The 26,920-nt window shown below is 41.2% G+C and overlaps 1 protein-coding gene across 1 annotated transcript in view; it reads right to left on the minus strand.

Annotated features, from left to right (window-relative positions):
- LOC124613504 (methyl farnesoate epoxidase-like) overlaps positions 1 to 26,920 on the minus strand; it is a 217,605-nt gene that overhangs the window by 25,319 nt on the left and 165,366 nt on the right. The window contains exon 13 of the mRNA XM_047142212.1: positions 16,116 to 16,296. Coding sequence (XP_046998168.1) covers positions 16,116 to 16,296 — 181 coding nt within the window. The remainder of the gene's footprint in view (positions 1 to 16,115; positions 16,297 to 26,920) is intronic.

The following is a 26,920-nucleotide window of genomic DNA, read 5'->3' on the forward strand; positions in this document are numbered from 1 at the left end:
TGATACGGTTTGTAAGCTAGTCCATTAAAGATTTTTTGAAGTCAGTAATGCAAACACAGCTCATTATTTTATGCAATTCAGATACTTTGATGTATTTTTTGGTAATTATTTTGAATATTTTTGAGCACATCCTGGATGAGGATAAACTGTAACTGACCCTTTCATTTTAATCGTATCTAAAATACTGTTTGGAGGAGGAGAAGGGTAGTGTGTGAGGTATTTCTCTTACAAATAGTTGAGGTCATTTTGATGCTTCTGAGCACAGCTCAGATGGGGCTGCGTTGTAATTGCTCTAAATGCAGGAAAGCAAAACGAAGTGTGTGACACATTTTTGGCAAATAATTCAGATCATTTGGATACTTCTGAGCACAGTGCAGATGGGACTTCAATGTAACTGGATCTTTCGTTTTAATGATGATTTATTCCAATGTGAAGCATCATTTTAATACAATGCTGATTAAAAACAGAGTTGTGTATGTGTACATAAGTATATTTGCTTTTATAGCGAATTAATGGAACTTGACGCCTTTTTCACATTCCATTTTAACACTACAGTGTGACTGTTTGGAGATAGGTAGTAGGGAAGTACCATAGAAAGTAAACAATTGCTCTGTATCGAAATAATGTTGCTTGATTTTTATCCCAGAAATGATGAATATTTTTGACTTTCAAGAACATTTGTTTACATGATTTTTTTTACTGCATATCTGACACAATTTTTAATGCTATGCTCTGATTGGTTGCAAAGAGGTGGGGGAGGGGTGTAAAGCACAAGAGACATAGTAGAAATTTTGTGGATTCGTTGGTGTTACGGAAGAGGGGAAGGGGAATGGATATGGCTTAAAATGTCTTTTGGAAATAATATAACTGGACGCCATTTTATACATATTTTAATAATATGCTCTTATTGGTTCCAAAGAGGAGGAGCTGTGGTATAAAGAACGATTGGTTTATTTCTATCATCCTGGACTTTGTTCATTTCAATACTGCGTTATGATTGGTTAGAATAGGAGAATAGAGGTGAACTGGAGACAGTTTATAATTTCCCACCAATAAAATTGGGCTCTTTCCTCCATGTTGGATTTTTGATTTGTTATTTCATTTTTAATACTGTGCTATGATTGGTTGATGATAGGGAGAGGGAGAAGAGACCATGACTTTCCACTGATAGTGGCATGACGTTTTAGTTTATTACTTCCTTACTACTAACTCTTTTCACAAAACATTTTTCGGACAGAATCCACCTATGTCAGTGAATGTATAATCAATATTAAATCATTGTACAACATGTAGTTCTTGGCATGTGATGTGATTGTGATTAAGATATGTGAAAACTCACTGATAGAGAGTAGTGGGGCTACGCCAGTTCTAGGTAGACATGAATGGTTATACCATTACTGCTCCCATTTACAGGTTGCATACAAAATAGTCTCGAGGGTAACAGAGATTTGAGTTTCTGTGTGTCATAAACTTACTGACTAATTTAAAAATTTACAATGCTGTAATAATTGGTTCAGTAAGATATATAATCTTGTGTTAAAGGTTTGATGCAGTGAGTCAAGTATTATAATTTGAAACTGTATATATGTCTTGGGACAATGTATTTCACCGCATACTAGTATCCAGACTATATTCATTGAGTATTAGAGAAAGAAAGCACTTATGCATTTGCAACAAATTTTATATAAAAGTTGAAACCTTCCATTTCTTTTTCTAGCTGACACTTCTCACCAGATGATGAAAGGAAAAACGTTTATTGTGTACAACATTTTCGCTGTTCATGAAGTAAAACTACCATATCAGGCATGATGTTTTAGTTTATTACTTCCTTACTACTAACTCTTTTCACAAAACATTTTTCGGACAGTATCCACCAATGTCAGTGAATGTATGATCAATATTATATCATTGTACAACACATAGTTCTCGGGATGTGATGTCATTGTGATTAAGAGATGTGAAAAACCAGTCTTTGCTGACTATACAGGTATACTGGCCATGTGAACCTATAGAGATATTGTCCAAAAAAACCTCACCTACCTTAACAGCACCAGGGAACTTAACCTTGACCATTCACTAAGCTGAATGTTGGCAGCTCAGGAGGGTCACATCACTCCAGAACAATTGTTGCAGCACGCAAAACAGTACCAGGATGGTAAATGTCAAGAAATCGTGACTTTGAGCACGGCACTTCCTAGTGCTGTGGTGACTCCGATTTAGATGTGCCTAGTTCTCACGTATTTGAAATGACAGGCCATGCAGAAAGGTGACTTCAACCTAATTCCAAATCCTATAGACTGGATGCCACAAACAACGAATGAAAGGGAAATTTATGAAGTCATGGATGAGCACACTAATTTGCATAGTGGTTAAGCGTATCCAGTTTAGTTTTAGGCACTAGTTTTATGGATTACGAGTGGATGTAATTACAGTAGAGTTCTTGGGCTGGGATAAGACCCAGAGGACAGGGTCTTCTCAGTATGGGAGGGCAGTGTAGCAGTGTACCGCCACAACTCAGTATTTGGTCAGAAAATTGTTAATCTTAAACAAATAGTAAGAAAAAGTAGAATGTAAGCATCACGGTGCACTGCTTCAACAGTTGTGGGTCATTTGCTGAAAATGTGGCGCCATGTGTGTTACAGTAACAGATGTGTCAGTGGACTGCACAGAGAGGATACCAGAGCTTAGTGGTAAATGGCATTGCACCATTATAACGGTGTAAGCAAGTGAAGTGGTGTCACCACATGAGGTCACATCTCCTGTTTTGGAAACATGACTAAGTGCTGGGTTTTAACAAAACAAATTGGCAGAAGCATTTAAATTAGTCTTGATCTTAAGGCAGGGATCGCTCGTTATTGCCAGAAACCAGCAGTGCCTCTATGACAATAGAACAATGCCAGACAGCAAGACGAGTAGGCTCCACGATCTGCAGCCATTGGTTCGAGACCAGGCTGTGCTTTCTGTTTGTATTAAGTCCTTCACGGGACTTGGTGTCACAGTCGTGCCGATCTCCTGTCCACACCTCCTACCTCCTATGCTGAGTTTCTTGTGGATCTCGACGCAACAACACCAGCTACCAGCGGACAGCTATCCGAGGCAGAAATTTGTACCACATGCACAGCCACCTTCCTGTTTCATCGCAGTGACACGAGCAAGTTTACAAGTAGTGTATGCACTGTCACCGTGGTCGCCTGCAGAGCAGAGGACCCATCGCAGCAAAAGTCAGTGTGCTACTGATGTCAACGTTTGTGGTCTACATGCAAAAAATCCCGTTGGGCTAGGATGTGGTGTAGAGATCAAGTGTAGTTTAATTCCTTTTTGTTTTGTTTTAGCCTGTAGTGTGTGCAGTATCCTTGTTTTCAAGTAGAACGGCGGATGGGGTTTACACAAGTGTCAGAAACACGAGAAGCAACACTGAATGAAACAGTAGAAGATTTGAGTGGACAGATATCCGCGTTCTTACAAATTACAACGCAACAGGGCAACATAATGAAGCATTGCATAGGCGAAAAGAGCAATGGGTAGCCGTTGGGAGCCAATGACTCCCCGATTCAGGAACAAATAACACCCGGTTGAGTGTACCTACCGATTCCATCGATACAGAGGTAGGCAAACGAGTATGTATCTGTCTTTATTGGTAATGTAAAAACTGCTACAAAATTGGGAAAATCGTCGGAAGAAACATAATCGAACATGGCCAAATTAAGGTTCCTGGATGACGCAATGGCGTACGTAATGTAGCACGAGACCCTCAGTAAGGCCCAAACATGTGATGAACTGGCTAACGGTGTAACACAGCGCTATCGGAAACAGAACAGCGCGACTTTCTTTAGGGAAAAGCCCAACGGACTATCGAAGAAGCACGGCAAATCAGTGGAATCATTCTCTGACAGGATTAGGAAAGTGAACTCGCAAACGTATGAACTAACGCAGAACACAGAAGCCGATAGAATGATAGCGTGTTTCTAAGAGGTATTCTTGCTGATATGTCAAGGCCGGTCAGAAGGGAGAACCCAAGTGTCTTATTTGCTGCCATTAGGATTGCTACACAATTAGAGGAGGAGAGAGTGATCGTGGTGCGTTTTCTTCTGAAGCGAAGTGTTTTAAATAAGGGCGCACGGGCCACATCAGGAAACAATGTCGTCAGCCTCAATGTAATGAATGTGGGGAGGAGGGTCAGAAAGCTCGTGCTTGTCAGAAGAAAGCACGGGATAAGCAGCGTCCTAATAATCGGTCGTTAAACGGGAATGGAGTGCCTCATTCGTCGGACGGCAGTCCCAATTGAGCACGAGATTGCAGAAACGTATGCAGAGACAGAGCGTTGATTCCTAGGCAAAGTAAGTAGGTGATAATCACCTGAAATGATTGAGAACAACGCTGTACAGTTTTAACATGGGAAAAAGCCTTTTCGAGAGCTTGTAGATTACTGTTTCGTGTTGGCGAGGGGTAGTGTGCGGCCCTGAGACTCTACTTTCTTGTTAGACCTCACGCAAATTTTGACATTTTGAAGCGAAGAACTCAACTTGATGAGACATGTTTTTCCTCTAGGGGCAATAGCTACAAGTGTTACACTGTCGCAAGGTTCACTGATCATGAAGGACACAGATTCTAAACATCAATTCGTTGGACTACGATACTGGAAGGTACAGGGGAGTTGATCTGGGTGAGCTTAGGTATGGACCTACCTAAGGATTTATTGTATGTTGAAGAACCTTGGGAAAATAATGAATAATTAGGTAAGTCACACTATTTTCTAGGCAGAAGTATAGAACACATCAGTGACGTAGACGGAGGTTTTATGATTCCAATCAGTCTTGATAAATTTGGTATGGACGAAGTGAGTCTGCAAAGGGTTTACTAACTGCTAATCTAGATGTTTTGAAGAAAGATGACATAGATAGGTCAAGTGAGGACCTCTGCCGCAAGTAAACCATCTGCATTAGCTGAGAAAGTGAAACGCTTACAGGGGGATGATAGAGAAGCAAAGGAAGGTTCATTACTGCAGTTCATGGATGTGTTTGATCCGAATGGTCAGTTAGCTGCAACGGCACTCACGCAACAGAGAATACCATCGTGGAATAATGTTCCACTGCGCAAGAATCTATATCAAGTTCCAAAGTGTATGCAACCAGTAATAGATGATTTATCGACCAGCAGCTAGCTCATGGTATTATTGAGTATAGTGGTAGTCCCTGAGGGCACCCGTAATTTTAGTCTTGAAAAAGTCACCAGATGACCCCAAAAGACAAAGATTTAACTGTGACTGCTGATACCTCAACACATGAAAGATAATCAATGCATATCAAATACCAAACAGGGACTCTCGATAACTTGGTTGGGTCAGTGTAACTATTTCGCCACAATAGATTCAAAGAGTGGGTATCATCAGACCGAAGTCTGATCTATCTGTGTGACATAATAGTGTTTTCAAAGGACGTGGGAGAGCATGAACAGTGGTTGGAGGAGGTATTTAAAAGACTGAGAACAGCTCAACTAACGCTAAGTATCGACAAATATAATTTTGCAGCAACGGAGTTAAATTATCTTGGGCTTATAACTAGCAAGGAAGGTACGAAAACAATTCCACCCTCGGTCTCAGCAGATCAGGAAAGGAAATGACTAGTAGTGGTACAGGATACACTCTGCCACGCAGTGTGCAGTGGAGTGCGGAATATCTATGTACATGCAGATGAAGAATTTTTCGCCACAGAAGATAGTTAAAAAGTTGTCGAGTTTCATCAGCCTCTTTAATAATTATCATCGATGCATAAACGACTTTGCTGAAACTGAGATCTCTCGACTGTTTACTATAGAGAGGTGCAAATTTGAATGGTCTACTGAATGCCAGTACTTTAATGTGTGGAATGATATTGGACCCAGATCTAATATTCCCCGACTTTGAAAAAGGATTTATTCTGTTTTGTGATGCAAGCAATTTGGCTCTGGAGGTTGTCCTGGGAGAGAATACTGTCAAAGAGCTTCCTGTAGCATGTACATCCAGACACTTGAACAAAGTAGAGCAACGTTATTCTACAAATGAGAAGGAGATGCAGGCAGTAATCTATGGTAGTATGCACTTCCACTGCTATTTATATGGGCAAAAATTTATGGTCGTGTTGCGTCAAACTGCTCTTACATGGTTATTACAACTGCAGGACTCTTGAAGTGGATTACCACACATTGTATGTTTTACCACCATACAGCGAGACCTTCAAATGTTGGTGCGGATTACTGTACATACCAGTACCTCTAATACCCAGTAGCATGTTCTCTTGTATTAATGCATGCCTGTATTCGTCAAGGCATACTATCCACAACTCCATCAAGGCACTGTTGGTCCCGACTGTCCCACACCTCAATGGCGATTCGGTATAGATCCCTCAGAGTGGTTGGTGGGTCACGTCATCCATAAACAGCCCTTTGCAATCTATACCAGGCATGTACGATAGCGTTCATGACTGGAGAACATGCTGGCCACTCTAGTCGAGCGATGTTGTTATCCAGAAGGAAGTCATTCACAAGATGTGCACGATGGGAGGGCGAATTGTCGTCCATGAAGACGAATGATTCGCCAATGTGCTGCCGATGTGGTTGCATTGTCGCTCGGAGGATGGCATACACGTGTGTTACAGCCGTTACGGCGCCTTCCATGACCACCAGCGGCGTACGTTGGCCCAACATAATGCCACCCGAAAACGTCAGGGAACCTTGCTGCACTCACTGGACGGTGTGTTTAAGGGCGTTCAGCCTGACTGGGTTGCCTCCGAACACGTCTCCAACGATTTTCTGGTTGAAGCCATATGCGACACTCATTGGTGAAGAGATCGTGATGCCAGTCCTGAGCGGTCCTTTCGGCACGCTGTTGGGCCCATCTGTACCGCGCTGCATGGTGTCGTGGTTGCAAAGATGGACCTCGCCATGGACGTTCGGAGTGAAGTTGCGCATCGTGCAGCCTACTGCGCACAGTGAGTCATAACACGACGTTCTGTGGCTGCAGGAAAAGCATTATTCAACATGGTGGCGTTGCTGTCAGGGTTCATCCGAGCCACAATTAGTAGGTAGCGGTCTTCCACCTCAGTAACAGCCCTTGGGCGGCCTGAGCGATGCATGTCATCGACAGTTCCTGTCTCTCTGTACCTCCTCTATGCCCGATCAACATTTCTCTGGTTCACTCCGAGACTTCTGAACACTTCCCTTGTTGAGAGCCCTTCCTAGCACAAAGCAGCAATGCGTACGCGACTGAATCGCGGTTTTCACCGTCTAGGTATGGTTGAACTACAGACGAGCTGTGTACCTCCTTCCTGGTGGCATAACTGGAACTGATCGGTTGTCGGACCCCCTCCATTTAATAGGTGCTTCTCATGCTTGGTTGTTTTTCTTTGAGAGGGTTTAGTGACATTTCTGAACAGTCAAAGGGACGGTGTCTGTGGACCGAGCGAGGTGGCGCAGTGGTTAGCACACTGGACTCGCATTCGGGAGGACGACGGTTCAATCCCGTCTCCAGCCATCCTGATTTAGGTTTTGCGTGATTTCCCTAAATCGTTTCAGGCAAATGCCGGGATGGTTCCTTTGAAAGGGCACGGCCGATTTCCTTCCCAATCCTTCCCTAACCTGAGCTTGCGCTCCGTCTCTAATGACCTCGATGTCGACGGGACGTTAAACACTAACCACCACCACCACCACGGTGTCTGTGACACAATATCCACAGTTCATGTCTACCTTCAGGAGTTCTGGGAACCAGGGTGATGCAAAACTTTTTTTGATACTTGTAGTATCTCTTCACCGGTCACTGAGGTTCAGTTCTCATCACCAAAGACAAATCTTCTCCAGTCACTGAGATTCCTGGCCGAAGCTGTGTCTGTTGGCGCCCTGTACAATGGTAGGATACCTGAAACGAAGGAGAGCTTCTGTAAAAGTTTGGAAGGTAGGAGACGAGGTACTGGCAGAAGTAAAGCTGTGAGTACCGGGCGTGAGTCGTGCTTCGGTAGCTCAGTTGGTAGAGCACTTGCCCGCGAAAGGCAAAGGTCCCGAGTTCGAGTCTCGGTCGGGCACACAGTTTTAATCTGCCAGGAAGTTTCATATCAGCGCACACTCCGCTGCAGAGTGAAAATCTCATTCTGGAAAATCTCATTCTGGTAGGATACCTACCTGACTGTCGCCGACCATACTGCATGACAGCCAGAAGCGATGGTCTGCCCTGCCAGTTCATTTCATAGCAGAACCCCTTCGGTTGTCATCCGTGGCACAGTGACACGTCGACGATATTCTGTTAATTTTGGTTGTCTTTCATGGCAAGCCATCCTGGGCTTATATTTCAGCAGGATAAGGTCCACTGGATGAGGCGAGGGTTTGTATTGCTTGTCTTAGCTCTTCCAAATCCTATCTTGACCAATAAGGTCGTCGGACCTCTGCCCAACTGAGAACGTTTGGAGCATTATGGCCATGTATCTCAAAGCAGCTCGAGATTTTGACAATCTAAAGCACCAGTTTGACAAAATTCGGCACGATATCCCTCAACAGAACATCCAACAACTCTGTCAATCCATGCCAAGCCGAACAACTGCTTGCATAAGAGCCAGAGGTGGGCCAACGCATTGCTGAGTTGCTCAGTTTGTAAAGTTCCTTCTCATGAATAACTCCCCAGTTTGTGTGAAACTGTAATCAGTTGTTTGTCTGTGGAAGTTCATCATACCTACCGATTTCTGTTCCTCGTATATATATACGAGGGCTGTTTTTTTTTTCAACCTCCGATCGTCCATCTACACAAGTAAGAGGTAAGGAGGGGCCGGACCTGTGCGTCATGCGATTGCGCAGCTGCCCCACCACAACCTCTGCCATTTTCAGCTGCAGTTTGTCAGTTGTAGCCGAGCTACGTCCTTGTAAACATGGCCACTACGCTCGATGCTCCCGCCAAATGTGAGTTACGAAGTGTTGTCCGTTCCCTGCAAGCAGAAGGATGTAGTGCTGCGGAAATCCATCGCAGAATGAGCAACGTGTATGGTAACAACGTTACAAGTGGAATGATGGTAGTGTTCGGGAATGGTGTCGAAAATTTAAAGAGGGACGAACAGACGTCCATGATGAAGGTGGACAAGGTCGCAAGTCTGTCGCCACTGTAGGCCTCATTGAGCATGTTGATCAGGCGGTGAGATGCAAACGATGGTGTACAATTAGCGAACTGTCTGATGAATTTCCAGACATTTCAAGATCTGCTTTGTACACAATTGTGACTCAAGACCTAGGTTATCGGAAATTGTGTGCACATTGAATCCCAAAAATGCTGAGTACCGACCACAAAACGCAAAGGATGGCGTCAGCATTATCGTTCCACACACGTTATGCCAATGAGGGAAACGTTTTTTTGAAGTTGATTGTTACTGGTGATGAAACGTGGGTCCTCTATGACAATCCTGGAACAAAGGAACAATCAAAGCAGTGGATGCACACAGCTTCCCGAAGCAAGCCCAAAAAGTTTAAACATTCACACTGACGAAAATAAAAACAATGGCCACTGTGTTTTGGGACCATAAAGGAGTGCTGCTGGTGGACTTTATGGAGCAAGCTACGACGATAACCAAGGAAGTTTATTCTGAAACTTTACGTCATCTCCGCAGAGCCATTCAAAACAAACGCAGAGGAATGCTTTCGTCTGGCGTTGTTTTGATCCATGACAACGCCCGACCACACAGTGCCAACATCACAAAAGACCTCCTCAAAAAGTTTAAATGGGAAGTTTTTGAACATCCACCATACAGCCCAGACCTAGCACCAAGTGATTATCACCTGTTCCGATACACCCTTCGTCAAGTTCGGATACTGATGCTAGCAACTTCATAGTTGACATTGTCTATCGGTTTCTGTATTGGGTGTGGATCTGTTTCACAGGTCTTGCTCTTCAAGTGTCCCCAGAGGAAAAAATCACATGTTGTTCTATCCGGTGAATTTGGAGGCCATAAATATTTGTTGACAGTTCGTTTTTAAGTGAAGACATTATAGACTCGTTCCAGTGATACCTAGATGCGTGGCACGTTGCCCCATATTGCTGGAATAAGCAGTATTGTCATTCATGTTCAGTGAGTTAGGCATAAAATGTACCAACAATTTAGCGCATGCACCAACTCCCCTTCCCTTCCTCCCCCTCCCCCAGAATGCAGGCAACTGCCTCCCGTGACGTCACGAGGACGGTACTATGGGCAGGCGTAGAACTGGAACTCATAAATCATGGTCCAAAACCTCTGTAGATTTACTACTTTCACCGATTCCAGTTGTGATACGTTGATGTCATGTTGTGAAGTGCGACAGAATACACGAGCAGCTTTTTTCAGACATTACTTCATTACAGATTACCACACCATCCATAAAAAGTCTGATGTTAATGTTAACGTCGTATACAAAGCTATTGGTATTCAACATTAACAGGAAGGGTCACAACACACTTCCCTGGAGTACACCCGAAGCGGTTTTTTTTAGGTTAGAGGGTCTCAGGGAACCACAGAAGGGAAGTCCGTCTAAAAGTGGGCAGGTAAAACACAGTAAGGTAGTTGTAGAAACGAACGGTATTGTAGTTGTAAATTGTCGTAGCTGTATTGGGAAAGAACCAGAGCTCCAATCCCTAATAGAAAGCACTGAAGCTCAAATAGTCGTAGGTACAGAGAGCTGGCTAAAGCCGGAAATAAGTTCAGCCGAAATTTTTTCAAACGATCTGACAGTGTTCAGAAAGGATAGATTAAATACAGTTGCTGGTGGAGTATTTATTGCTGTCAGAGGCAGTTTGCCTCGTAGCGAAATTGAAGTAGATAGTTCGTGTGAAATACTATGGGTAGAGGTTATACCTGACAATCGGAATAAACTATAATTGGATCCGTTTTACCGACCCCCCGACTCATCAGATATAATTACTGAACAGTTCAAAGAAAACTTGAGTCTCATTTCAAATAAGTACCCTGCTCATACAATTACAGTCGGTGATGACTAAAAAAAATGGTTCAAATGGCTCTCACCACTATGGGACTTGACATCTATGGTCATCAGTCCCCTAGAACTATGAACTACTTAAACCTAACTAACCTAAGGACATCACACAACACCCAGTCATCGCGAGGGAGGGAAAATCCCTGACCCCGCCGGGAATCGAACCCGGGAACCCGGGCGCGGGAAGCGAGAACGCTACCGCACGACCACGAGCTGCGGAAGTGGTGACTTCAGTCTACCGTCGACATGCTGGAAAAATTATGCGTTCAAAGCCGGCGGCAGGCATAAAACGTCATCGAAATTGTACTGAATGCTTTTTCAGAAAATTATTTTGAACAATTAGTTCATGAGCCCACTCGAAGCGTAAATGGTTGCGAAAGCATACTTGACCTTTTAGCAACAAATAATCCTGGACAAATAGTGAGTATTGTGACGAATACAGGATTAGCGACCACAGGGCAGTTGCTGCTAGGCCGAATACCATAACACCTACTGCAATCAAAAAGAAACGCGAAGTACATCTATTCAAGAAAACTGATAAAAATGCTCTTAACGCCTTTTTAAGGGACAATCTTCACTCCTTCCGATTTGATCATGTAAGTGTAGAAAAGTTGTGGAACGTTTTCAAAGAGATAGAATCGACAGCAATAGAGACATATATACCACATAAATTAATAAGTGATGGTACTGATCCCCCATGGTACACAAAACGGGTCAGATCGTTGTTGCAGAAGCAACGAAAAAAGCATGCCAAATTTAAAAGAACGCAAAATCCCCAAGATTGGCAAAGTTTTACAGAAGTTCGAAATATGGCGCGTACCTCAATGCGAGAGGCTTTTAATAATTTCCACAACGAAATTCTGTCTCGAAATCCCGATGAGATTATGGTCATATAGAAAGCACACCAGTGGCAAGACGCAATCAATACCTTCACTGCGCGATAACAACAGTGAAGTCACTGATTACAGTGCCACTAAAGCACAGTAATTAAACGCGGTTTTCCGAAACTCATTCACCAAAGAAGTCGAAGTAAATATTCCTGAATTCCAATCAAAAACAACTGCCAAGATGCGAAACATTGAAGTAAATATCCTCGGTGTAACGAAGCAGCTTAAATCACTTAATAAAGGCAAGGCCTCCGGTCCAGATTGGTTACCAGTCAGTTTCCTCTCGGAGTATGCTGATAAAATAGCTCCATATTTAGCAGTTATATACAACCACTCGCTCACAGAAAAATCCGTACCTAAAGACTGGAAAATTGCTCAAGTCACACCAATACCCAAAAAGGGAAGTAGGACTAATCCGCTGAATTACAGGCCTATATCACTAACGTCGATTTGCAGTAGGGTTTTGGAACATATACTGTATTCGAACATTATGAAGTACCTCGAAGAAAACGATATATTGACACATAGTCAGCACGGTTTCAGAAAAAATCGTTCTTGTGAAACACAACTAGCTCTTTATATTCTTGAAGTAATAAGTGCTATCGACAGGGGATGCCAAATTGATTCCATATTTTTAGATTTTCAGAAGGCTTTCGACACCGTTCCTCACAAGCGTCTTCTAACCAAACTACTTGCCTACGGAGTATCGCCTCAGTTGTGCGACTGGATTCGTTATTTCCTGTCAGAAATGTATGGAGTATTCGTAGTAATGGACGGAAAGTCATCGCGTATAACAGAAGTAATATCCAGCGTTCCCCAAGGAATTGTTATAGGCCCTCTATTGTTCCTCATCTATATTAACGACATACGAGACAATCTAAGTAGCCGTCTTAGATTGTTTACAGATGATGCTTTCATTTACCGTCTTGTAAAGTAATCAGATGATCAAAACGAATTGCAAAATGATTTAGATAAGATATCTGTATGGTGCGGAAAGTGGAAATTGACAATGAATAAGGAAAATGTGAAGTTATTACATGAGTACTAAAAGAAATCAGCTAAATTTCGATTACGCGATAAGTCACACAAATCTGAAGGCTGTAAATTCAACTAAATGCTTAGGGATTACAATTACAAATAACCTAACTTTGAACGATCACATAGATAATATTGTGGGTATAGCAAACCAAAGACTGCGATTTATTGGCAGAACACTTAGAAGGTACAACAGGTCTACTAAAGAAACTGCTTACACCACGCTTGTCCGCCATATTCCGGAGTATTGCTGTGCAGTGTGGGATCCGCTTCAGATGGGACTGAAGGATGACATCGAAAAAGTACAAAGAAGGGCAGCTCGTTTTGTATTATCGCGAAATAGGGGAGATAGTGTTACAGACAAGATACATGAATTGGAATGGCAATCATTAAAACAAAGGCGTTTTTTGTTGCGACGGGGTCTTCTCACGAAATTTCAATCACCAGTTTTCTCCTCCGATTGTGAAAACATTATGTTGGCATCCACCTACATAGAGAGAATTGATCACCACGATAAAATAAGAGAAATCAGGGCTCGCACAGAAATATTTAAGTGCTCGTTTTTCCAGTGTGCCGTTCGAGAATGGAACGATAGAGAGACAGCTTGAAGGTGGTTCATTGAACCCTCTGCCAGGCACTTTATTGTGAATAGCAGAGTAATCACGTAGATGTGGATGTAGATCTGTCGACGACTCTCCATTCGAGATAATATGTTTTGTCCTCACTACCGAGGAATCCTCAACCTCTCGTGACACCTCATACGATCGTACTTTCGATAATAAGTGTATGTGTAGTGTTGAATCGAATCCTTTATGGAAATGAAGAAATGCTGTTTCTACCTAACTGCCTTGGTTAAAAGTTTCAGTATGTCACGTGAGAATAGTGCGAGTTAGGTTTCGTACTACCGATAGTTTCGGAATCCGTACTATATGGAACGGAGGAGTCATTGTGTTGGAGGTACCTCGGAATATGTTTTAAGATTCTACAACAGACGGATGTCAAGGGTATTGGACAGTAGTTGTTTTGTGGACCGCTTCCGGTACCCTTTTGGCTCGTGTGCCGGCCTGTACTTTTTTCCATCCACAGTTAAATTGCAGTAGTACTCCTGGAATTTCCTTTGTAAAAAGAAAACAAAATATATTTTAAAACGAATTTCATTATATCTGCTCTTGCTTCGTTGTACTCAGTTTCGATTCCCGTGTCGTAAATGGGCGTCTGGACACTAACTCTGATGTCAGTGATAGCTTTTATATACGACAAGAATTTCTGTGTGTTTTGCGAGACAACTTTCGAAACGTTTCTGCTACGGTACTCATTGAAGGCTTTACTCGTTGCCTTTACGGCAGCCAAACGATTTTCATTTAGCATTTCTCTGTCTATGGTCCTATACTTTGTTTCAGAGCTGTTGGCCAGTTGTTACTGTTTCTTCTATGCTCCTTTACAGAGACTGAATAACACAGAATATCATTCCCATCACGAACTCGTTTACTAGGTGCTTGACCAACTATTTGTCTAAAGGTAAGTCCAAGCTCTTCTATATGTTCCCGCCCAGAGTTTCTTCTTCAGATATGACACTATTGCCTGATTATCTAATTTTCTGAACAAGCACTTCTTTCTGCTTGTTTTAGTAGACTTTTGTCCTTGGATAATTATCTTCACTGGAACCCCTTAATGGTCACTACTACTAGTTTCAACGCGGAAGCCCTCAAACAGATTAAGTCTATTTGTTACCATCGAATTCAATATAATTCGATCCAACTTTGCAGAATGTTAGGGGTGAGGTCCTACTAGTGATAGACATTTTGAATCTAGGACTTACGTAAGGTATTCAGTCTACTCCTCACACACATATTTACACATCTATTAAAATTAGGCACGTGCAGGTGCTACCCAGCTCAGTATTTTGTTTTTTAGCGTAGTGGCTGTCAGCAAGTCATAGCCGGTAGATGACTGCTTACATCCTCTTCTCGCCATTGCTGCAAGACATGCTCCATTCGGTACTTCCACGCTACTGCCCGCCCACATGTTGCCAACATTGTCCCAACTATGCAGCACAAGTTTCGTTTGGAATCCCTTACACATCTTCCATAAAGTTCAAGCCTCACTCGCCGCCCAAACCCCCTCCCCCCTCTTCCCCACCCCATGCAATTTACATGTTTTTGGAGCCCTGAAGGAAGACATTCGTGGCCATCGATCTGCTTCCTGTGAAGACGTAAACGCCTGGGTACAATTATAGTTCTGTAGACAACCGCAAACACTTTTCCTGACGATATTAACCATCTTGTCTCACAGTGAGATAAATGTATTAACAGTTATAGTGATTGCTTTTTAAATAGTAAACAGTTAAGATAACATTTTCCCGTTGGTTTCGTTTTTCATTTGACTGCCCCTTGTACAGGGTGAATCAGCTGCCCCTTCTGACTGGGGTTATGCAATCTACAATGCCCTCAAATACCGTCCGCAAGATTTTTATATTTTCTCGCTCGCCAAGTGCGAAATATTAGCCCTAAATAAAAAATGAACAGGACGTTTTTGTAAGAAATTTAATGTAGTTGAATTTTGTACTGGGATACGTTTTCCCTGGAGGTTGTAGTTCTCGAATTATTCCAGAAAAACGAAAGAGAGTTACCCTCAAACGCTTTTTTCTTGATTAACTCCAAAACCGTAGCCTCCAGCGAAAACTACATTAAATTTCCAGCAGAAATGTTCTGTTCATGTTTTACTGTAGGACTAATAGCTTGTGCCTAGCAAGTGAGAGAATGTGAGAATCTTGCACGTGATATTCGAAGGCGTTGTGGGTTAAATAAAATGATCGATAGAGACAGCTGAATCATTCTCGATAATGGAACAAAACAGGAGAACAATGGTACTGATTGCAGACAATAGAAATTTGAGATAATATACGAAAATGAATTTTTTAACAGGTAACTGTACAGATAAAGCAAAATATACAACAAAGACGTTATAAATTTGAAAACAAATGATTGAAAAGCAAGACGACGTTTTGAAATTAAATTTGTAAATGGTCAATACTAGCTAATTAGTTTCACAGCTTAAACAAAGTATATGATAATATTAGTGTCTGATAAATTGTGAAGTAAATCAATTCTAGATATTAGGACTAATTGTTTAGATATACCACAAAATTACGAATGGTTTGCAGTTACCAAGTTTTAAAAATGTTCTCTTATACTTTCAGCAGTGTATAAACGATCTAATTACCTGTCTTTGTCCTCAAGAGTTGGAAGTTTATCATTACCAACTGCTTCTTTTATCTCTTTGTACACTCGTTCCTGGACATCAGGATACCGTAACATCATAAGAAAAGCAAATCGAAGAGAGTTGCTTGTCGTTTCTGAGCCAGCGACAAACATGTCATATAACAGCATGAGAAGCTGGTTCTCTGGAAAACAAAGAACAATACACCAAACTGGTCTTGAAGAGCTTATGTAACTAAACTAAAACACTGTGAAATGAAAGCAGAAAACTGATAAAACGAACACAGACTGGTCAAAAGTGCACGTATTTGCACGTCTGCTAAAATGAGGCACATTCGAGTACTCTATAGCTACAACTACATTGGTACATTGTTGGAGACATTGCTGCTCAATCCTATCTCAATCCTTGAAAGTGGTCATCCAGGTAGTATTCTGTGATGACGCACTGTTAGTTTCAGTTGTTCCTTCAGACGGTTTGTTCTGTCATGGTCATTGCATTTGAATTGCAATATCTGACAAGGATTTATGACTTCTTCTCGTAGATTACTCTAAAAGTTTATTCTTAGAGTTTATCACTAAGGATGTGGTTTCATTTAGCCCTGTTCTGACGTTTTTACTTCACAGTATCATAGATCTGAGTATATGTACGTTATATATCTCTCATGAGATGCTTAACCTTCTATCCCTCCCTGATCCTGCCAGTTCGATCTCACTCATTTTCCCGCTTTACATTTTGACATAGAAAATCAGTTAATCATATTATCTCATTATTTGTTTACCCGGCTTTGCTCGAAACATGTTCAAAAGTGCACCTTCTGGAAGATTAAAATTGTATGCCAGCCTGGAAATCGAACCAAAGACCGTTGTCTTTTGCAGATAATCACTCTACCTACCAAGCTCTCCAAGCGCAGGTTTTCGTAGCTTCACAGTTGCCGGTACCTTTCTCCTCTTTACAAACTTCGCAGCAGGATTAACACTCCTGGAGGAAAAGACTTTCAGAGAAATGTCTTAGCTACAGCCTATAGTAGAGTCGGTGTAAGAAGCTCCCTGACACAATGGGCTGGGCATGGGTGCTTTGTGTGTCTACCTCAAACAGTCACGTAATGCGATTTTTTGAAGGTCTGTATGGCTACGTCTCAGTGTTACTGCGGCTCAACAGACAGCTATTGTTTTGCCTGCAGCTTTTAGCGCTTTACAGTCGAAAGTTGACAACAGTGCTGCCATCTGTCAGGGATCATCTTATTCCATCTGGACTATAGGCGTTTATTTCCAGAGTGAATGTAGCTCAGTCAGCAGAAGACCCGCTCACAAAAGGCACACCTCCAAAGTTGGAGTTTAATCTGAGTAAGTTTCAAATCATTGAACATTCTACTGCAGCATGAAAATTCATTCTGGGAACAATTAAGAGTGTTTCTGAGGTCTTTGGTTGCTGCAGTGGTGAGCGGCAAGTGAGCTGGGTCTTTATTGGAAAAGGTGAGTAATTTTCTCCACTGATGAAATATAGTCTGCGATTTCATCAATGGAAGGAAAGTTGAAGGTAAATGTCCTGTTGATGTAATTAGTGACAGAGCACATGCTTGGGCGGCTAAGAATGTGGGAATTATTGATAACCTGATTGAAAGTATGAACTATTTAGAGGAACAACGGAGAATTTTGACATTTCATTTACACAATATGAATCCACTGTATCTCCCACAGTGTCATCTCACATTGGCGACTATATTATGTGTGAAAGAACTGTTTGCGCAGTCCAAGTTGAGACTCAGTGCTCTAGCTGATGGGAACGACGGTAAACTGGAAATGACTTTATGGACGTTCCCATCAGCCACTGTGCCGAGTATCAGCTTGGAATGCATGAATAGTAGTGCACCAAACGATAAAAATTACATAATTTCAAAACTTATAGGGAACGTTGAACGCTGTCACAGCTACTTCCGTGAAAACGCCAAATGTATAGAGTAGATCGAAATTAAATCATTTTCAACTGCCAGCTACAGCTAATATTTGGTTCCCCACCACCATATTGGAAATATCAAATGGGGCTCATGGGTTTGGGAAGCCGAGGTGCCTGAATCGTCAGGGTTGAGCTTATGTTGCCTGTATTTGCCGCAAAACTTCACGTTGTTAATGGGTTTAGGTACAGTACAATTTTGGCAAACACTTTTGGAATACAGTGATCAATAGATTAATATATTTTGACTAAAGTTCAGTCTTGATCACACCATTTATGTTTCAATGACATAGGCAACCGGTTTCGGTTATTTTTACATAACCATCATCAGACCCATGGCTCCCTTAGGATGGTAGGCGGAGCTCTCCTCAGCTGCTACATCAGTTGACTTCGTAGCAGCTGAGGAGAGCTCCGCCTACCATCCTAAGGGAGCCATGGGTCTGATGATGGTTATGTAAAAATAACCGAAACCGGTTACCTATGTCATTGAAACATAAATGGTGTGATCAAGACTGAACTTTAGTCAAAATATTAGGTACAGTAGTTTATCAATCATTCTCTTTGGTATTTTGTGGAATGTACAGTCACGATTGATATTTGTGATTCTGGTTGTACTTTTCCCCTGTATTTGTGACATTTGAAGAAAATCAGGATATTTACACTTTTTCAAATTTAAAGCTTCATATTGTGTAATACACTCCTGGAGCGCAGGGGAGTTGTAATAAATAGAATCATCCTCAAAATAATGCTTGGATTACTCACAATGGATAATAAATCTGTGAGACAATATCCCATTTCTGTTAAATCTATGGAGCCAAAAATCGTGGGTTCAGGGTGGGCATGCTCAGCTATGCAAAAAATTTATGGATCAACTGGTTAATGGTTTTTTCTAGTATCATATTAAATACTGAAGGATGTAGAAGATTAAACATGTGAGTAGTATGCAAACAACTGCAGTTATTTAGCGTAATTCAAAATAAGTGTCAGTGTAAATGTTTGGACAATAACAGTGGCACACAGCAGACTGCTGCACATGATGCGTTTGAAGTAATTTATCTGGAAAAATAACTAGTCACCATCTGCACATTATCAACTAGAACACGTCATGATCCATTATTTAATTAGCTATGATGATAAGGAGAAAGAAACCTGATGTGATGAATGGATGACTGTAGGTGACGATTAGTAGTTTGTAGCCGAACTATAAACAAAATAAATTATAAACTCGATCATTATCTGAAGAATTTATTACATGACAATATATGGGGATACTACCAGATGGAATAATACTGCTGTATAAGAATGTAAGAGAGAGGCAAAGGTGTCTTACAATACATAAACATCTATGCACAGTCTCCCCCTCCCCCCTCTGACATTACAGACATGTTCCCATCCCCTCCAACTACTCCTCACTCGCCAGACCACATGAATCCAGCATCAGTAGGATTGTGCTAAGATGTGTAAGTATGCTTAATCAGCAAGCTCTCAGGCGCCTGGAGATTTGTTCTAAATTTAAGATGTGTAACCAACAGTGACATCACGATTAGAATGGCCGACATCTGCATATTCACAATGAAGCAATCTCAAAGGATGTCCTATTTTACTGAGTCAATGTAAATGTGTGTGCACTTCCTCAGACAAGCTGAGACTGGTTGACAGTTGCACACACACACACACACACACACACACACACACACACACACACACACACGCACACACATTTAAGGTTTTATAATTTCATTGGGGCTAGATTTTGTTAAATAATACACACATTTCTATTTATTTATTTATTTTATTTTGTTGTATTTTTTTAATCAGCTTGTGCAATGTGCACTGTCAGCTTATGGTGTTATAGTATCATTTGAGATCTAGTAGCTGACCCCAACTCTTAACATATGGCACACACACTGTCAAGGATGTAGTGTTATAATAGAGTTGTAAGATCCAGCAGCTGACACCTACTTTCAAATCATGACACATACACTGGGTGGTGTTAGAATACTACTTCATTTCCTGATGCCTATTTTTTGTTTAAACTGTCACTTCCTTGTCTACTTATCAATGACGTTTCCACTGTGTGACAGTATATGTTGGCGTTATCCTCAGAGGATGGCATACATTTTGTACATGGGGGAACTTGTTACTATTTTAGTGTAACGTGGTGATTTAGGGAGCAATTTGTTACAGTCTCATTTAATGCTCATCTGTAACTGAATATAAAATGGGAACCATTTGCTACAATTTCGTTGTATAATGATGATGTATGGGGAAAAGTATTACGTAGTCTCCACTAAGTAATAGCATAACTTAGCATTACCAGCCACAAACCATGGACCTTGCCGTTGGTGGGGAGGCTTGCTTGCCTCAAAGATACTGATAGCCATACCGTATGTGCAATCACAATGGAGGAGTATTTGTTGGGAGGCCAGACAAACGTGTGGTTCCTGAAGAGGGACAGCAGCCTTTTCAGTAGTTGCCAGGGCAACACTCTTAATGATTGAATGACCTAGGCTTGTAACATCAACTAAAATGGCCTTGCTGTGCTGATATTGTGAATGGCTGAAAGAAAGGGGAAACTACAGCTGTATATTTTTCTCGAGAATGCAGCCCTGCTGTATGATTAAATGACAATGGCATCCTCTTGGGTAAAATATTCTGTAGATGAAACAGTCCCCCATCCAGATCTCCGGAGTGAGAACTACTCAAGAGGATGTTGTCATCAGGAAAAATAAAACCACCTAATCGGGCAGGTAGCATAGAAAATTTAAAAAGGGGAATGGATAGGTTGAAGTTATGTGTACTGGGAGTTAGTGAAGTTCGGTGGTAGGAGGAACAAGACTTCTGGTCATGTGAACAGACTGTTACAAATACAAAATCGAATAGAGGTAATGCAGGAGTAGGTTTAAGAATGAATAAGAAAATAGGAATGCAAGTAAGCTACTATGAACAGCTTAGTGAACGCATTATTGACGCCAAGATAGACACAAAATCAACACTTACCCCACCAGTGCATGTTTATATGCCAGCTAGCTCCACAAATGATGAAGAGATTGAAGAAATGTTTCATGCACAACAGATCATTCCACGAAAGACCATTACCCAATGACTGGAAAGTTGCGCAGGTCACACCAATATTCAAGAAAGGCAGTAGGAGTAATCCGCCAAATTACAGGTCCATGTCATTAACGTTAAATGCGCAACGGGATTTTGGAACATTGGTACGTTTGAACATTACGAATTACCTCGAAAAGAACGGTCTATTGACACACAGTCAACACGGATTTAGTAAACGTCGTTCTCGTGAAACACAACTAGCTCTTTACTTATACAAAGTGTTGAGAGCTCGACAAATGTTTTCAAATTGCATCAGTATTTCTAAATTTCCAGAACGCTTTTGATACCGTTCCTCACAAGCAGCTTGGAATCAGAATGCTTGCTTGAGGAATATTGTCTCAGTTATGTGATTACATTCGTGATTTCCTGTGAGAGGTCACAGTTCATAGCACTGACGGAAAGTCATCGAGTAAAACAGAAGTGATAACTAGCGTTCCCCAAGATAATGTTATAGGCCCTTTGCCGTTCCGTATCTACATAAACGATTTAGGTGGCTACCTGAGCAGCCGACTTCGGTTATTTGCAGATGATGCTATCGTTTATGGTCTAGTGAAGTCATCAGAACATCGAAACCAATTGCAAAACGGTTTAATTAAGATATTTGCATGGCGCGAAAATTGGCAATTGACACTAAATAACGAAATGAGTGAGTTCATCCACTTGAGTGCTAAAACGAAACCGTTAAACTTCGTTTACACGATAAATCTATCAAATCTAAAGGACATAAACTCTACTAAATACCTAGGAATTACAATGACAAACAACAGAAACTGGGAAGATCACATAGAAAATATTATAGAAAATATTGTGGGTAAGGTGAACCAAAGACTGAATTGTATTGGCAGAACACGTAGAAGATGCAATAAATATACTAAAGAGACTGCCTACAATACGCTTGCCCGCCCTCTTTAGGGGCACTGCTATGTGGTGTGGGAAACTCACAGATAGGATTGATAGGGTATGTCGAGAAAGTTCAAAGAAGGGCAGAATTAGAGAGAGAGTTTCACGCAAATGATGCAGGATTTGGGGCGGATATCAATAAAAGAAAGAGGTTTCTCGTTGCGACAGGATCTTCTCACGAAATCGCAATCGCCACATTTCTTCTCCGAATGCGAAAATATTTTATTGACGCCAGCTTATTAGGGAGAAACCATCATCATATTAAAATAAGGGAAGTCAGAGCTCACACGGAAAGATATAGGTGTTCGTTTTTTCAAAATGGTTCAATGGCTCTGAGCACTATGGGACTTAACTTCTGAGGTCATCAGTCCCCAAGAACTTAGAACTACTTAAACCTAACTAACCTAAGGACATCACACACATCGATACCCGAGGCAGGATTCGAACCTGCGACCGGCCGGCGTGTTGGTTTTTTCCGTGCGCTGTTAGAGAGTGGAATAACAGAGAATTGAGGTAAAGGTATTTAACTGTGCTTTGTAGAGCAGCCATGTAGATGCAAATGTAGGTGCAGACATGATCCAGATAGTTAACGAAGACGAAAATTCAAATGTGATGGTCGACTGGAATTCGATAGCAGGAAAAGACAGAGAAGGAAAAATGGTAAATGAAAATTGACTGAGGGGGAATGAATGAAAGAGGAAGTCATCTGGTACAATTTTGCACAGAGCATAATTTAATCATCGCTAATACTTCGTTTAAGAATCACGAAAGAAAGTTGTACACATGGAAAGACCTGGAGACACTGGAAGGTTTCGGAATGATTATATAATGGTAAGGCAGATACTTCGGGACCAGATTTTAAATTTTAAGACATTTTCAGGTGCAGATATGGACTCTGACCACAATTTATTGGTTATGAACCATAGAATAAAACTGAAGAAATTGCAAAAAGTTAGGAAATTAAGGAGATGGGACATAGATACGTTGAAAAAAAGCGATCGTTGAGAATTTCAGAGAGAGTATTAGGCAATGGTTGAGAAATACAGGAGGAAGGAATACAGCAGAAGCGGAATTGGTAGCATTAAGATATAAAATAGTGGCGGCAGCAGTGGATGAAGTAGGTGAAAAGACAAGGCCTAGTAGAAACCCTTGGATAACATAGGAAATATTGAATTTAATTGATGAAAGGAGAAAATAAAAAAATGCAGCAAATGAAGCAGGTGAAAGGGTATACAAAATTATAATTAATGAATTGATGGGGACGTAGATGTATACCGCCCACAGGAAAATTAAAGAAGCCTTTGGGGAAAAGAGAAGCAGCTTTACGAATATCATGAGCTCAGATGGAAAACCAGTCCCAAGCAAAACAGGGAAAGCTGAAATATTGAAGGAGTATATAAAGGGTTTTTACAAGGGAGGTCAGCTTGAAGGGAATATTAGAGAAATGGAAGAGGATATAGATGAAGATGGAGATATCATAGTGTGAGAATAATTTGACAAAGCACTGAAAGTCAAGTCAAAACAACGCCCCAGGAGTAGACATTCTGTCAGAAACAAGTCGTAAGGGAAACAGGGAAAGCTGAAGTATTGAAGAAGTATATAAAGGGCCTATACAAGGCAGATGAGCTTGAAGGTAATAGTATAGAAATGGAAGAGGATGTAGATGAAGAAGGGATGGGAGATATGATAATTTGAGAACAATTTCACATCAGGGACTGTTTGGCTGCTCCCGGCGGAAGTTGGAGTCCTCCCTCGGGCATGGGTGTGTGTGTTTGTCCTTAGGATAATTTAGGTTAAGTAGTGTGTAAGCTTAGGGACTGATCACCTTAGCAGTTAAGTCCCATAAGAAAAAAATAATAATAATTTGAAAGAGCAATGAAAGACATAAGTCGACACGAGGCACCAGGCGCAGGCATTCCGTCAGAGCTACAGATAGCCTTGGGAGAACCATTCATGACAAAACTCTCCAATTGGTGTGCAAGATGTATAATACTGGTGAGAAATCCTCATACTTCAAGAACAATGTAATAATTCCAATTCCAAAGAAAGCAGTTTCTGAGAGGAGTGAAAATTTTCGAACTGTCAGTTGAATAAGTCGTAAATGGAAAACGCTAACATGAATTCCTTACAGAAGAATGGAAAACTAGTAGAACCGGGTCTCGGTGAAGGCCAGTTTAAAGTTCGGAGAAATGCTTTCACATGAGGCAATACTGACCGTACGACTTATCTTAGAAGATAGGTCACGGAAAGAGAAACCTACATTTATAGCATTTGTAGACTTAGAGAAAGCTTTTGACGATGTAGACTGGAATATGCTCATTGATATTCTAATGTTATTAGCGGTAAAATACGGGGAGCGAAAGGTTAGTCACAACTTGTATAGAAACCAGACGACATTATAAGAGTCGACGGTCATGGACAGGAAGCAGTGGTTGAGAAGGGAGCGAGACAATTTTGAAGCCTACACCGATGTTATTCAGTCAGTGCACTGAGAAGGCAAGTAAAGGAAACCAAAGAAAAATTTGGAGTAGGAATTAAAGTCCAGCAAGAAGAAATAAAAACTTTGAGGTTTGCCAATGATACTGTAATTCTGTCAGAGACAGCAAAGGATATGGAAGACCAGTTGAGCGGAATGGACATTTTCTTGAAATGACGATGTAAGCTTAACGTCAGCAAAAGTAAAGCAAGAATAATGGAATTAGTCGAATTAAGTCAGGTGATGGCGAGGAAATTAGATTAGGAAATGAGACACTGAAAATAGCAGCTGCGTTTTGCTATTTGGATAGCAAAGTAACTGATGACAGGTAAAGTATAGAGGATATAAAATGCAGACTGGCAATGGCAAGAAAAGCGTTTTTAAAGAAGAGAGATTTGTTAACATCAAATACAGGCCGGCCGGTGTGGCCGAGCGGTTGTAGGCGCTTCAGTCTGGAACCACGAGATCGTTAAGGTCGCAGGTTCGAATCCTGCTTCGGTTATGGATGTATGTGATGTCCTTAGGTTAGTTAGGTTTAAGTGGTTCTAAGTTCTAGGGGACTTATGACCTAAGATGTTGAGTCCCATAGTGCTCAGAGCCATCAAATACAGACTGAAATGCTAGAAAGTATTTTCTGAAGGTATTTGTCTAGATTGTAGGCATGTACACTAGTGAAGCATGGACGATAAACAGTTTAGACACGAAGAGAATATAAGCTTTTGCAATGTGGTGCTACAGAAGAATGCTGAAGATTAGGCGGGTAAACCACGTAGCTAATGAGGAGGTACTGATCAGAACTGAGGAGACAAGAACTTTGTGGCACAACTTGAGTAAAAGAAGGGATAGATAATAGGACACATTCTGAGACATCAAGAGATCACCAACTTAGCATTGGAGGGAAGTGTGGAATGGGGGTAAAAATCTTAGAGGGAGACCAATAGATACATACAATAAGCGGATTCGGAAGGCTGTAGCTCGTAGTAGTTATTCATAGATGAAGAGGCGTGCAAAGGACAGAGTAGCGTGGTGGGCTGCATCAAACCAGTCTCCGGAGAAAACCAGCACCATCTAACAAAACCACCACTTGCAAAGTAGATTAGAAATCAAATTAATAATGTTGCTCACACAGCATATGTTTGCTTTATCGGGCAACAACAAAGTTATTGACTGTGGATGGTATCGTCAGAATGGAAATAATGAGGTCACTGTAAGAAAGTCATTAATTTGGCATTTATCTTGAAGGGATTATCACATAGATTTCGTCGAAGTCGTTACGGCTCATCTTGTTGATTCTAGGATGATTCCACTTCGACAGCTAGAAGGTCTAGATCTGTATTTTAGCAATATTTGAAGACCTAACAAATGCGTTTTACAGGAAATTCTTAATGATCAAACAATCCCAGATCAGAACAATAGTATGGTAGAAGTAATTTTTGACTTGGTGTTCACGATCCACATTTTTATTAAACTTCTTGCAAATTCAAATATACCTCTTCTCAATTGTCACATCATCAAGAAAACAGTTTTGTATCAATCTTTATACATTTGATTTCTACTTTAACCAAACACAAGACTTGACTGTTCTTTTACTAAGCGAAATAACAACTTAACTTCTGCCAAAGTGAAACAAAGACTGCTCAGTGCGCATTCGCGCCAAAACGGTTACAAGTAAGTCGAAGATAATGACAGTCTCACAGAAATGAATAAACACAAGAACCATATCACTGTAGTATATCGATACATCGGAGTACCTATACATTAATAAAACCAAATGTGAACATTGTCACAAAAATATGTCTGTTACTTCGCAGAAAAGTAGTACGATATTACTGGTTTCGAAAACTGGGGTTGGAGTGCCGTAATGGTCACGTAAATAAAGAACCACTACAACCACCACCACCACCACAACAACAACAACAACAACAACAGCATTACCAGGAGAAGATGACAAACAAATCGTACTCCAAGTAAAAGTTAACACACTATCATGGAGGCACTATAATCTTTGGGTGACTTTGAAAAGTAGCTGAAAGTGGAAACTTGAAAACATAGCAACTCTTCTGTCTTTCCTATGTGTATATGATTCTGTTTCATCAAAGAACCGTGTTTTTTGGACTGTGTGACAGCATAAGGCAGTCCTAACCAAGTGCAGTTTAGCGTGAAAGTTAGACCGGTAGTGTCATTACACGAGCTCGTCTTTTTCACTGCTGTAGAACAATTCAGTTGCAACTGTAATGTCACGATTGAATTGTACTCGAAATCCTTGCGTAATAATGTAGACAGTTTTATTTTGGTACAATGAAGAATTTTTGCTGACGAGTCTGTGTATCAGGTTACTGCTGACACAGGATATTTCTAAAAATGGTTA

The sequence above is a fragment of the Schistocerca americana genome, chromosome 4 (genome assembly GCF_021461395.2).
Source record: "Schistocerca americana isolate TAMUIC-IGC-003095 chromosome 4, iqSchAmer2.1, whole genome shotgun sequence".
Classification (NCBI taxonomy): domain Eukaryota; kingdom Metazoa; phylum Arthropoda; class Insecta; order Orthoptera; family Acrididae; genus Schistocerca; species Schistocerca americana.